This window comes from Populus euphratica, unplaced genomic scaffold, assembly GCF_000495115.2.
Source record: "Populus euphratica unplaced genomic scaffold, PopEup_1.0 scaffold48.1, whole genome shotgun sequence".
Taxonomy (NCBI): domain Eukaryota; kingdom Viridiplantae; phylum Streptophyta; class Magnoliopsida; order Malpighiales; family Salicaceae; genus Populus; species Populus euphratica.
In genome coordinates, this window is record NW_011499879.1 from 514,716 (window position 1) to 529,482 (window position 14,767).

General features: G+C 32.2%; 1 protein-coding gene and 1 long non-coding RNA gene across 2 annotated transcripts; one reads left to right on the top strand and one right to left on the bottom strand.

The window, feature by feature from the left end:
* Positions 1-8,263: 8,263 nt before the first annotated feature.
* LOC105128981 (uncharacterized) lies at positions 8,264-8,921 on the bottom strand. The gene is made up of 2 exons (XR_842982.1): positions 8,632-8,921; positions 8,264-8,567 (listed from the first exon to the last, which is right to left on the bottom strand). It is a non-coding gene; the product is annotated as an uncharacterized LOC105128981 (long non-coding RNA).
* KNAT7 (homeobox knotted-like protein) lies at positions 8,864-13,304 on the top strand. The gene is made up of 5 exons (XM_011030848.1): positions 8,864-9,205; positions 9,358-9,478; positions 12,241-12,431; positions 12,556-12,687; positions 12,926-13,304. The coding sequence occupies exons 1-5, from the start codon at positions 8,885-8,887 to the stop codon at positions 13,064-13,066; spliced, it is 906 nt and encodes a 301-aa protein (XP_011029150.1). The 5' UTR covers positions 8,864-8,884; the 3' UTR covers positions 13,067-13,304.
* The last annotated feature ends 1,463 nt before the right edge of the window (positions 13,305-14,767 follow it).

A 14,767-nucleotide genomic window follows, 5' to 3' on the forward strand; every position in this document is an offset into this window, starting at 1 on the left:
AACTCTAAAACATGTAGGTAAACTAGCAATCCACATTAAAAAGATAAGTTTGTCATTGTATGGCCCATGTGTACGGCAGTGTTATGATTGGGTTTTAATGAACCTTTTTCTTCTTTTCCCTTCTTTCTTACTTCTCCTTGCAAGATTATCAGGGTGTCTTGCCATTTATTTTTTTATTCAATTTACTCTTCTTTTTTTTTTGTTATTATTTGTGTAATTTTTTATCTCATTTTGATTGATTTTTTCTTTAATTTTATCCTTATTATTTGATTTAATTTGATTTTTATATCAAATTTATTCTTTATTCTTTTAATTTTTTTATTATTAATTGAATTTTATTTTCAATTCCATCTCTCAAAATTTTATTTTAATTTATATTAATTTCAAATTTAGTCTCTATTCATTTTATTATTGTTTGTTTTATTTTGAATCGTTTTTTATTATTATTATTATTATTTTACTTTCTATAGGGTTAGTCTTGATGTTATAACTAGGATCATGAGTTTGAAAGTTAACATAAGTTAATTTTGGGTTTTTTTAAGTTATTTTATAAAATCAATTTATTTTCAATTTATCATTCAACATGGTTTTTTGGAGTTGGTCTTCGTTAATTTGTTTTTCATTTTTCTTTATATGAGATTATCCCTATCCAATGCTAATGTTTGCGAAGTTAGTGGGTTAACTAAGATTGACTTGGATTTTTCTTATTGCTTTTGTTGTTATTATTATTATTTTGTTTCATTGCTCAACATTTTTTTATTGAGAATTTTTTTTTTTTTTTTTTGGGTTTGCTTTTTTTATAGTCAATATTGTCCTCATGACCATGGTTATAGGTTTCAAAGGTTAACATGAGCTGACTTTGATTTTTTTTTTTAAGATTCTAAAATTATTATTTTTTTCAATCTCATCCTTCAACATTTAAATTTCTAGAAATTGATCTTCATGTCCTTTTCTCACTATTATTTCTATGTAGCTATCCCAATTTTATGTTCATAATCACTGGGTTAGTAGGTTAACTTTAGTTGATGCATATCTTTTTTTTAGTTGTTTTGTATATATATTTTTAAAATATTTTCATTCAATATTGAATTGTTTAATAGTTGGGCCGCATAGTTTAATCCAATTGCTTTTTTTAATGAATTTTTTTTACTTCTTATTGGAGTAGATGACTGTTTGAATAAACAAAAAAACATATTCTATGAAACAAAATTATTAAACACAACTGAGTACATGGTTCGTATTGTGAGATCAAATATCTTAATCTTAGTTATTTCTTGGTCAAATACTGATTTATTTAATTAAATGTGTGTATAAGCATATTAGCTTATGACTGAAAAAATTTTATATCCAAAAATGAGTTGGAAAAACCTAAATATTTTTTTACTAGTACAAAATAAAAGGGTTCATGTTTTATTGTCTAATGAACAATAAAATAAATAGTTAACAATAAATATAGTGAACATTTCAATGTTTTATTGTCTAGTGAATAGTAAAATGAACAGTTAATAGTATTTTAGCCTGACATTTTAGCATTTTTCATATTTAGTCTTGATATTCTTTTATCTTTTTGTCCTAAACATATTTTTTCATGTATTTTAGGCCATGTGAGTTTTTATATGATTAAGAAAGTTATTGAAAAATAGAAAAAGAGAGAGCTTTGGGTAGACTACATTCTGTTTATAAAAAAGATTGATTTTAGCATTAATGAAATTGTCTATGATAGTGAAGTTAAATATAGGTGGTTTTGACCTTTAACCATGCTAAAAAAGTATATCAAAATCTGAAAAAAAAAGTTACCTAGTTTGATTTTGGAGAAATCTGAAAAAAAAAAAAGTTACCTAGTTTGATTTTGGATTTTTAGATAAATTAGAGGATTTTTTTTATTTTTTTCAATTTAACCACTCAATATTTTATTGATTTTAAATTGGTCATTACAATTTGTTCTAGTTTGCTTATTATGATATTGTTGTAACCTTAAACAAGCATCTTAGTATTTAATTAATGCTAATCAAACATATATTTTTGTTATCATATCATTAAATAAAAAATATTTTTAAAAAATAAAGTTTCCAATCTAGTTCATGATCTGAGTAGTGGGTTTTGCGAGTTGAGTTATAAAAAAAAAATAAAGTTTCCAATCCAGTTCATGATCCGAGTAGTGGGTTTTGCGAGTTGAGTTATAAAGCTTGGGTTGATCCAATAAATTAATATTTTTTAAAAAATAATTATATTATCTTTATTTTTTAAAGTCAAACCATGCTTTTACAAGTCTTCTGAATTGTCTTTGGACTCGTCGAATGAACTGAGTCACCTAAAGTTAACTCTCATGTAGGTTAATTTTAAATCTGAACTTGCAAAGGAGTCAGATTGAAAGTTTTCAAGGTTTACTCACTGTATGGAGTTTAATAATATTGTCAAATAATTTTTAAAATCCCATTTTTAATTTCTTTTCTTTCAATTAAATCCTTTTTGCCTCTTTTTTCTATTTTATTCAACATCTGGTTGATTCTGAATAGGTATTCATAATTTATTTCAATTTATTTTCTATAAGGTTATCACATTTTCAAACAAACATCTCAGTATGTAATTGGTATTTAATTTTATGAATATTTATTTTTTTATCATATCATTAAAAAAACGGTATGGAATTGATGCTTAATTTTATAAACATTTATTTTTTTATCATATCATTAAAAAAATAATTTAAAAAAACAAAGTTATTAAGACTAATGGATTCTATGAATCGAGTTGCGGGTTTGATAGATCAAGTCATGAAACCTGAATCGATCTAATATATTATCATGTTAATATTAAAAAAAAAAGATATTATCTTGAAATTTTTTTAAAAATCAAACTATTTTTTTAACACTCATTTGAATTGTTTTTGAATCCATTAAATTGAATAAGTTATTTTGAGATAAATCTCATAAGAAGATGGGTCTTAGTTTTTAATTTGATATTGTGACTAAGTTTTAATAAAAATATCTAGAAAAATCTCGCAACTTGGATATTTTTTTTAGATTTTTTTTTCCAAATCCACAGCGTAAATAATGCAGGCCAAAAAACAAGAACTAGTTTATCAACTAAAATTCTCATTCATAGACCTACATCCAATAGGAGTGGATCATAACGCATTAGATCAAACTGACTCAGCACAGACAACCAGTGGAGGGTATTTGGGAAGTGTATCACCCTTGAGTTATTACTGGATTGGAGGGTAGTCCTAAATTGGGCAATTAGGGTTTTAGTAGATAACCAGTGGAGGGCATCATGATGAGGAAATGGATTGACTTCTGTAAACAAGACGAGAATTCATTTACTGTAGAGAAGGAGAGGTGTGACTTTTTTTTCAAAAAAAAAAGGGAAAGTAAACAGAGAAAGGGAAAAGGAGGAGGAGAGAGAGAGAGAGGGGGGGGGCTGATTGAAAGTGACCACACCATCCTCCCTACCTTCTCTTTCTCTCTCCAAGTATTTTGTTTGGGACCACTGTCTGCTTCATGATTCATCACCTCGTTTTTTATTTTTCAATACAATTATTTTTCACTTGGAAGAAGAAGAAGAAGAAGAAGATAATAAAAAGAAGAAAAGAAAGAAAGGAAAAGGGACAGCAGCAATAGGCTGACTGTCTCAATCTTAGGTTCAGGAAAGAGGACAAAAAACTACAGCTGGGAGGGCTGACCCCACTTCTACTTCTCCTTCCTTCCCACCATCTCCCAACGACGACGATGCTTCTCCTTTCCTTGGGAATTACGTTAATCACCATCATATCATTCCATTTCTTGTTCAAAATTTAAAAAAAAAAACAAAAAAAATTCCATATTCTTCCAAGCTTGGCTACACCCCCCCTCCTGCCTCCTTGGCTTTTCCTCGGAAACACCTACCGCTTCGCATTTTGTAGGGCAATGCTAGTTGACAAGGTTCTCTCTGGTTTTCCCAGATGCATTTATGTCGTCGATTGTCGTCCATGTATTTATTAGACATCTACGAGCGTGCTCCTGCGCATGATCCGTACGTGCTTCATACGTAGTCCATATATGGTCATATTCTCAACCTAGCATGCTTTAACACAACTTTTTCTCCCTTTTCTTTTATCCTTTTTGTATTTAATATGACAAAAGTGATTCGTAATTAAAGTAAGATATTTACGTCGAATGATTCTCTTGCAATGGATCATGGCTGTATGATGTGTTTTGACTGATAAATATATTAATTTTCTTGCATTATAGATCATAAAAAGTACCTTTCTAAAGATTAATGTGTAATAAATCACAAAGAAAAAGCATTTGTATGATCATGGAATGCAAATCCAAGCTCCATTTCTTTGTATAGATAACAAATTTGGAGGGGAAAAAACACTTATCTTTGAATATTAATACGAAGAACAAGAAAAGATATTTATGTGAGAAATACACGCTTAAGGTGGTCCAGATATCACATCATATTTTAAACTAATACTACACACACACAAAATTAATATCCCTGATTAATTTCCCTTGGAACAAATTATTCTTCTTTCTTATTTTAAAAGAAATTATCTTATGTTGTTTTGAGTGGTGCGCTAACCCTTTTTATCTGGTTTCAACAGGTATTATATCATCTAGAACGACATTTTTTTCAGGCTTTTTAGCTAATTGATACGACCACGGGAGCAGCTTTTGCTATATATATATATATATATATATATATATATATATTTTTGAATAAAATGTATGGTGACAATTAAAGGGTTAGACCCACCAGATTCTAGTGATGAATTGGGCATCTCCGTGATAAAAAAAAAAAAAGTATAAAATTTAGATTTAAAAAGTATCAACATTAAATATTACATAAAGTTCTATGTCATTAACATAGAAAATCCTAAAGTTTTGGCATATACTATAAGGATTAATTCTATTTCATAGCAGAACTTCTTGATAGATGATTGCTTATGCTAATCAATAATAAATATATATTTTATTAATTTTTGTTGCCATTATATACGAGAACATATTAGTTATTCTTACCGTTTAGAGAGGAAAAGGAGAGGCAGTCAAATGTTTGATCATTCACTGTTATATTGTTTATTAATTATAAGAACGCATCTCATAATAAATCGATTTGGTTCTGATTAGAAGCATGAAATACCAAACATTAGCAGCGCTTTTATCATGATCATGATGATGATCATAATATTAATAATAATTAAAGAATTATATATTAAATAAATAGGTATCATAGTATAGAAACAATAAGTAGAATACTCGTGAGAAGCATCGGTGAACTCTTAATTTTCAATTTATATAAATCCATTTTATTTTATAATTTTAGTTGGCATATACAAATTTATCTGAATATTCATATTAATAATAATAATAAATTCTTTATTTATGTTATCTATGCTGCAATTTTATTTTATTTTTTTAAGAATTAAAAATCTTGTTTTTCCTAACGAGAGAACTTCAACTCGTTCCTTAAAAAAAATTATTGACAGAATTGGTAACTGGTACCAAATATTTGTAGACAAAAAACTGATCATCAGCAGACAAGCCTTGATATGATTACAGCAATTCCATGTGCCTTCTCCCAAGCAGCTACATTTCAGCACATGTAAGACATTATCGAACCTTTTTATAATTAATTATTACCACCATAATCACAACATTGTTAATGAAATAGCAATATTACGGTATTGGGTTTTGACATTTCTGCACTGATTGCTTCTTTGGAGCACATGTTTCATTCCATCCTTAATTAATTTCATATCACAGACCAGCTTTATTTTGCTGCAATTTCAAAGCACAGTGATTGAAGATGCAGCCCGGCCCTTCAATTGGCTTTTCATGTCCTTTCCTTTCCTTTCACTACTGTGAGATTTTAGCCATTGATTGCGCTGGAACTTGATTTTCTTTGGTGTTTATTTACACGATCTCTTGATTTTGAAATGTGGATCCACTAGCTACAACACAGGTGCTGCTCTGTATATATATTTGAGCATGAGCTCATACTAATCATTCTGATTTTTATTGTTGTTATTAATATTTATCTGTTGCTGTTTGGCAGCATACTGTTCTTGAGCCATTTTTGGCATGCACGTTTCTATTATTGCTACTAAGTTGAAAAAAGATTAATTAGTTAATATCTTTCATAAAAATCAAGACTAATTAGCCTCTACGTAATATGTGTTAGGTGTTAGTGGATCCTACTGATCAATACTCCTTCAAGGACTAAATTAGTTGTTGCCGTATTATCAATTCATTCATATAAACTAATTAAGATCACCTCCACCTTTAGCATATATATAATTAATTTCAAATTACAGGCTTAGGGTTTTGTGACCAATTCTTGGCGAAAGAAAACCCTAATAACTAATGGCTGTTAAATTACTTTAGAAGCATAATGCGTGTATTGGTGGCAAATAAAAAGAGTGGCCATTACTCCTTCGAGAGAGTTGGTGATTTGATGACTATACCTCTACCATCGTAACGACATTAAATCTTGCAATAGAAGGGAAAAAACGTAGAGAGGAACACACAAAATAATAAAATTTGAAAAACAAAGCAGAAGAGCCTTTAATTTGTACAGTATTCATCTCAGCCCATGAAGAATTATATAATGCATAGTTTCCACAAATTAATGGAATTTTTTCATCTTATTATTTGAAAAAACTTGGGTAATTAACATAAATACGAGCCAGCTAAATTTCTTGTTTCCAACTAGTGTGTGTGTGTGTGTGTGTGTGTGTGTGTGTGTGTGTGTGTGTGTGTGTGTGTGTGTGTGTAAAAGTGTGTGTGATAGTATATAGACGTTCAACTCCAGCTCACTCCTGTGACATTAGTTCTTTCGCTCTTGTCCTAAAAACCAGGTCCACGATTATTAGAGAAGAGGAGGCAAACATATCTCTTCACATACATACAACAATTATGTAGAAATGGATACAACGTAGCAGCAAGCTAGCATATACTATGCATAATTAATTATGGTCCGGTACATTCGGTTCCATATGATTGTATAATAAATGATGTGAATGCTACCAATCGAACGGTTGAAATCATCCCATCAGGGGTCATGATCAAAGTCCCTTGTGCTGTTAACTACTGGGCAATTCACACAACAAACCACACAAGTATTTGGTGGTCGGTCACTTGTGTCTCAATAAATGGGTGTCTTAGATTTCTTATCGCCTTCAATTGTCGCAAATTAATATTTCAGATTTAACAATAGATGTAGAAAACAGACCAAAAACTGTTGAGAAAAGAAATGATGCACCAGCAATGGAGGCTGAACGCTGACAGCTCAACCCTCCAGCCGACTTTCTTAAATAACAAAATTAATTTAGTTTTAAAGGTTGGTGGTGATTAAAGGGATTGGGATGATCGATGCCCCTCTCCCCCTTTATTTTACTTGGCAAGTGGAGCATCCCATTTGGTGAGAAGATTGTCCTTTCCCTTCCACCTTTCTTATTTTATGCCCTACTGCTCTCTGTGTGTAATATACACACAATCTGGTGAGAGATTATTATTAGATATATATTTATTATCAAAGCAGATTTGGAATTAATTTGTGATGATCCACTTTTAGGAAAAACTTACGTGATCAGAGATTAATAATTATCAACCCTTAATGAAATTAATTAATTACTCTGTGAGAGATCAGAAAACCAGGAGGCCTGAAAAAAGAAAAACAGAGACTCATGATCAGATTTCATAACTATCGTGGGCTCTGAAGGAGAACGATCGACGTCTGGTGTTTAATTTGTAGAGAGACTGATACACGCTGGGCATCCATAGACGCAGACTTATTACCCCCAAAAGGTAGTTTTGTCCATCCAAATTATTAATGACATTCATCTTTCGCAAAAAAAAAAAAAAAAAAAGGCTAGCACAACTTTAAACATGACCGTCTCTATAATGAAAAAAGAGAGAAAAGGATGGCGTGTCCAAAGTATCTTGCCTTTAAGAATTTATCAGTTGAGATGATTAAATCCTCAATCTTGTAATTTAGTGGTAATTATATAATTAAGTTTCCATTGAGAATTTCTTGTATGTTTTATATATATATATATAAAATCAACACAAGCGAACAAGAATCTAAATCTTCTGATATCCCAAGATCATTTAATTGATATTTAATCCAATTCTCTTCTGATAAACCTACAAAGAATATATATATATATACACACACACACACTAGCTAACATATATATACCTAATCAAACCCCACCTTTAATTTATTGTCAAGCTTATACATATGTTAAATTAAGACCCCCCCACCCCAAAAAAAAAAAAGAATAAAAAGAAACAAAAAGTAATAAAAAATGTCAGGCCACTGGAAGCAGCTTTATCTGATCTCTCATCCAACCCCCAACTCCTTCCCTTTCGTAGAAATGATTCCATAGCTCCTCTCTCTTTTCAATTTCTCAAAGACTCGAAAAAACCAAAATTCAGTCTCTCTTTCTTTCTCTATCACCTGTTTCTATGCTTTTAAGTCTTCATTTATCTTTCTTTGTGTCTGTAAAAATCTCTGCAACATATCAGAATTGGTGCAGAAAGTTTTGTGTCTCAGATCCCAATATACAGGTCCCTTCCTGCCTTCTCTCTCTCTCTCTCTCTCCCACCTATAACAACAAAACACTGTTTCTCTGCCCCTTCCTGCCTTCTCTCTCTCTCTCACCTATAACAACAAAACACTGTTTCTCTGTTCCCTCTCAGCTCTTTCTTTCTCTCAACATCCATTAAACACTGTATCAGTCTCGAAGCATAAGAGCCTTGTGGTCCTCAAAACCCTCACTACATAAATCTTTTTTGCTTTCTTTATAACCCGTTTTGTTTTTTTTCTCTACACTCTCTCTTCAATTACTTTGCTTTCCCATATAGAGAGATTGAATCTTTAGTGCTAATATTTACAAATGCAAGAACCAAACTTGGGCATGATGGGAAGTGGAAGTGGGGGTGCACTTGGTGGTTTAAGCAGTGGAGAGATGTCTGTGTCTTTATCAGGTGATCAGTCTCGCCAACTCAAGGCAGAAATAGCTACACACCCTTTATATGAGCAGCTATTATCAGCTCACGTGTCTTGCCTTCGTGTAGCTACACCAATTGATCAATTACCTCTTATAGATGCTCAGTTATCACAATCTCATCATCTTCTTAGGTCTTATGCTTCACAGCACAGCCAACATGGTCATTCTCTTTCTCCCCATGAAAGGCAAGACCTAGACAACTTCCTGGTAGGTTCTTCTTCCCCATAAATTTGTAATTCTCTCTCTCTTTTTTTTATATACGTGTGTGTTGAGGGTTTGTGATCACATATGTGTGTGTGAGTGTAGTGGTGTTTTGTTTTGCTGTTTGCTTGTTTATGGGATGTGTGTTTCTTTTGCAGGCACAGTATTTGATAATATTGTGTACTTTCAAAGACCAGCTTCAACAACATGTCAGAGTGCACGCCGTTGAAGCTGTTATGGCCTGCCGTGAAATTGAGACCACCTTACAGGCTCTCACTGGTTTGTCCTCCCCCCCTCCTCTTAAATGTCAGCCCTTCATATTTCCTTTTCTTTGGTGAATTAAGGTGTTGTACAGTCATAATCAGCTTATATTTTAATCAATCATTTTGTTTTTTTTTTTTTGGGATCGCAAAATACGTGTATGACTTTATGTTTTCTATTAATAATTTTTAGGATTCATACTAATTGAGTTTAAAATTAGTAATTAGCAGCTGGCTTAAGAAATTAATAAGATGCAATCAAAGAAAGCTTTCTTGTCTGTTTTGATTGCTTGGAAATATATACATATAATTTATGCTCTATACTTGTTTTGATGTTTGATGGGTTTGGTACATAGAAAGATAAGGTTAGCCGTGTAAGTTTCTTATAAGTTTAAGAATAATCTATACTGGAGGCCGATGCAGTAGGGCCTACTAGTAGAAAAATCATAGTAGTAATTTATACTTGGAGTGCTATGTGTTTGTTCCTTGAAGGAGGATACCACCACCACCACCAACCTCCAACAAACAATGAGGTTGCATTCGAATATTTGGATTCTAGAATATTTTTGGTTCTACTGATTTCCTCGAGTACTTTAAACTTAGTAAGATAATGCATAAGCCTTGTTTTTCTGGTGTCTCCACTTTCAGAAGTTTCTTCTTGGGTATATAGTTGATGAAGACAGATCATATGTAAACGGGGAAAGAATTAATACTCGTAAACCACTCATCTTCACAATAATTACCAAGTAGAGTTATTAGGCCAGTACATGAGATTAGATAGTACTCATTTACTTGTTAAAGGTTTAGTCGTTTAGATCAGAAACCTTAATGTATGGTTTGGTAACCTTTGAGCAGTTTATTGCTAATTATGATTGCAATATGCTGACGGTTATGCTTTTTTTAGAAATTCTCCCTACAATTCTTAGCAGTACTATTGCCTTTCTTTGAGGTCCAGGCAAGATTTAGGAAAGTGTACAACTTCAATGCTAGAGCCATTAATTAACTTACAATTTATCTCTATGGAAAGAGAGTACTTTTCAAAGTGAAATAGGTGACTTCTTGAACATTTTGATAAAGTTAACATATTCCTATGAAAAATGTTTGAATAAAGTTTAAAATGAGGCCAAAGATGTATATTACTTAATGTTTAATTCTTGGACTATTGTTTACAGAATAATGCAGACCAAGCTAAATTTTATATAGATTCTTGCTATGTGTATTAAAATACATGTATGTGCATGTGCATGTGCGTGTGCGTGTGTGTGTGTGTGTACATGGTTCCCCTACTGTATGTGCATGTGCATGTGCATGTGTGTGTGTGTGTGTACATGGTTCCCCTATTGTATTGTATTGATAATTAATGTAACTTGTTTTGGCTTAGCTAGGAAAATGGTGTTTGTAAGGAAATATATTTCAGGATATATTTGCTGAAAGATGAGAGTTCTGATACATCAAATAATCACATCAAGTTTATGTACATGTGATCGCAATATTGAATGATTTTGTGTTTTTTAACTATTACGGGTGCACTAGTGATAATATTCGTTGTTCGATATCTCGCAAATTCATTGATGGGAATAATTTGCCACAAATGTTATATAAGATATCATGTTTTGAGAAAGATTTTTGGTTAGACCTAGGGTTGAGTGTGCACTGAGCTCTAGGTTGTACGTGATCCAAACTAGCTAGGGTTATCCATCACTGAAATGTTGGATTCAAGCCTAGTTTATTCATGGAATATAAAGAAAACACCAATTAATTGAGAAGAGTTTTTGAGTTCCAACTTTAGTACTGTTAGTTGTCAATGTAAGATGATTTAACCTTAAGATCAAAAAAGATGATTTAACCTTATATAACACCTACGTGCTTTTGATTATGATTAGGGTGACCTTAAACCATGATATTGTTCCATGTGTTTAAATCATGAGTATATATTTTGTGGATTTTCTTTTGACAGATGTCATGGTCTGACCATAGAACTTTCATAGTCTTGGATTTAACTTATTCTTTGCTTGAGATATACTCAAAAGAAATTATGTCCCACTTTCCTCCCTTTGAGATGTGTAGCCACTCCCAAAAATACAGCGAAACAACTTGCACTCAAGAGAAAAGGAAAAAAGAAAAAACTCAATCGATCACCACCCAATAGTTTTCTTGGAAGATAGTTCGCAAAATTTAAATAATTAATCGTGCCTTGTTCGTGTTTCGATTTCTTCTTGGGAAATGAGTTGGGGTTGTAAGAGCTCAAGGAACTTTCCGACAGCATAATTGCAGTGCTTGTCGATCAATAATGATAGGTGATCCCAACATATCATATAATTGAGATATGAGAGAAGATATGTTCCAAGTCATTCTTAAATATCGTCACATGATATATGACTTGATGATTGGTTAGAAACCACCTTAACTTTCATTTTCCATGTATCAAAGAAAAATCCTTTAGCCTGCAGAGATCATATTCCTTTTTTCCCTTTTGAATTATTCTATGCCTCTCCTCAGTACTTGCGTCCCAAATGTCATGATATGTGGCAAAATGCTTTGTAAAATGGGTAAACTATTTATGTAATCTATCGGAAGCATGTCCTTCTATCATTCTGATGAGTTGCCGCATTCTCTTGTTGAAGTCAGGAAATATAGCTTACCCAAGTTTACAGCATATATATGGAGTACTGCTAAATTCTAAAAATGAAACGGTGGTCATGAATCCCGATAGTTTTACCTATTTCCTTCAAGTATGCTGTCCTTCAAGATGGATGGATTATTTACATAAATCTCTTTCAGGTGTGACCCTAGGAGAAGGTACGGGTGCAACCATGTCTGACGATGAGGATGACCTGCAAATGGATTTCTCTTTAGATCAATCAAGTGCTGATGGGCATGACATGATGGGATTTGGCCCTCTGCTTCCTACAGAATCTGAAAGGTCTTTGATGGAGAGAGTTCGGCAGGAACTGAAGATTGAATTAAAGCAGGTGTGTGTATAAAACTGCTATGGAAAAAACTAAAGGTTGAAATTAAGCTGATGCAGCCAGCACAAAAAAGCAGACCTTCTATATGTCAAAACAAAAAAAAAACTTGACTTTTCTTTATTTGCAGGGCTTCAAATCAAGAATTGAAGATGTCAGGGAGGAGATATTGAGAAAAAGAAGGGCTGGAAAACTACCGGGTGACACTACTTCAGTGCTGAAGAATTGGTGGCAGCAACACTCCAAGTGGCCTTACCCAACTGTAAGCCACTGATCCAACTTCTTCACTGTTCAAAAAATATTTTACCATATCTACATTAATGCCATCCCATATTTGAAAATTTCTTGGCTCTTACCAAAACAAATAATTTGACACTCAAACTAATGCTAGAGCTAGTGCATTAGCCCCCCTTCTCTTTTCCGGTTAGGGAGATTATCATAAGCTTTGAATTAAAAACTTTATTTTATAAATAAGAGCATGTCTGCATGATGGTTTTCAGGAAGATGACAAAGCAAAACTTGTGGAGGAGACAGGGTTACAGCTAAAGCAGATTAACAATTGGTTCATCAACCAAAGGAAGAGGAACTGGCACAGCAACTCTCAATCGGTGACATCCTTGAAGTCCAAGCGCAAAAGGTAGACAAACCAATCCATCTTATTTGTTTCAACTGAGGGAGGGGACTGCAAAGAGGGGTGTTCTTACTTTATGTTGATATAGCTGTCACTGTATCCTTTGGGTTGCAGTACTTTCTACTTGCTAACAACGAGGTACAGGTCATGTAATAGGTGGAGACCTAATATCTCTTACATTTAAGGTTGTATATTCATGTCATTAACAGGATGAAGATTTTATTCTCTAGATCATCTCTTTCTTGCCATTGTTGCCAGCCCATACTCTTTACTTACAAGGTTGTTTTCACCCAATAATCTGAATTTTCTTGATTATAAGAGCTAGGGGATTGATTAATTAAGAGTACCAAGCCAATTCAAAGCTTCAGGAGTTAAAAAAAGATTACAGGGCTGATCTTGGGGCACCGCATCAAAACTCGGCAAAAATGCGGCAAGACTGCAAACGTTGACCCCCTCTAAATAGGGGAAAGGGAAAAGGAAAGAAAAAGGAGTGATTTACGTAAATCTAATGCCCTCCTCCGCACCATGCTATTGATGCTTTTTTTAAATTTTTAGAAAAGGAAAGAACAAGGGATGAATCTCATTTGTAATTAAAAAAACCTTCTTCAACCCTGATAAATTTATAGCACAACTAGTATCCATTATCCATAGCGCTCTCTTTAAACAAAAACAAAAAAGAAATTTAGATGGAAGCCCTGGGAAGGTCATCGCCGGGTGATTAGTAATTCAAACATTAAAACCCTGAGACCAATTAATGAACGAGTTGAAGCCATTGTTGCTTTTAAGCCTCTTACTGCTTCAAGACCTTTTATGCTATCTTAGTAATAGATTTTGCGTTTTAGATTGTTCATCGGCCCGGCAGCCCAGACTGAGGATATTGGATTCTATCTGCTTTTCATTTGTTGGGTCAATTTTCCATATTCCCTGTGCGTTTTAGAGGATAAGCCTTTTGCTATTGTATATACGGTTTTTCCCCTTCATTTTCTCTTGCATGTGGAAATTATTCTTCGAATTCTAATTCTAAGATTTAAACTCCAATGTCCGAAAGTTAGGAAGTAAAGAGGCTGAGACCAAGAGTTGCCAACGTTGAAGAAGTTACCTTTGGCGGTCTCGTACTTAAATTTAAGTAGAAGATCCCCGACAAGTAACTTAAAGAGCTTAAACATGTTTAACTCTCTATTTCTAAGATTTGAACTCCAATCTCCAACATCAAAACATGGGGGAGTAATTAAAGAGAGAGAATAAACCAATGCAACTGATATAAATATCTCTTCGATTAGGGTTTGTTTTAATTTAATAACACGATAATAAAAATAGGAAAATCAATTGAATAGTTTCATTTTTTTAAAAATGAAAAAAAAAACTGTACAAAAAAGCAATTGCAAATATAATATTAAAAAAACTATTATCTCATATTAAAAAAGTACAATTCCTAAAATTTTAAGAAAAAATAATTTATTATTGGCAATAACAAAAAAAATCATTACTTTAAGGTGCTTCAATAAGTAAGTACTCTTTTTTATTTTAATTTAGTTATTTATTATTATTATTATTATTATTATTATTATTATATTAGAACTTTAATTTTATATCAATTGTAAGTTTGAGTATATGATTAGCATGTATGCTAATATTCTTTTACTACATTTATGTTGAAAACATGTTTTTTTTTTAGTTTTTTTTTTACATGTTTATAAATTTAAAAATTTGA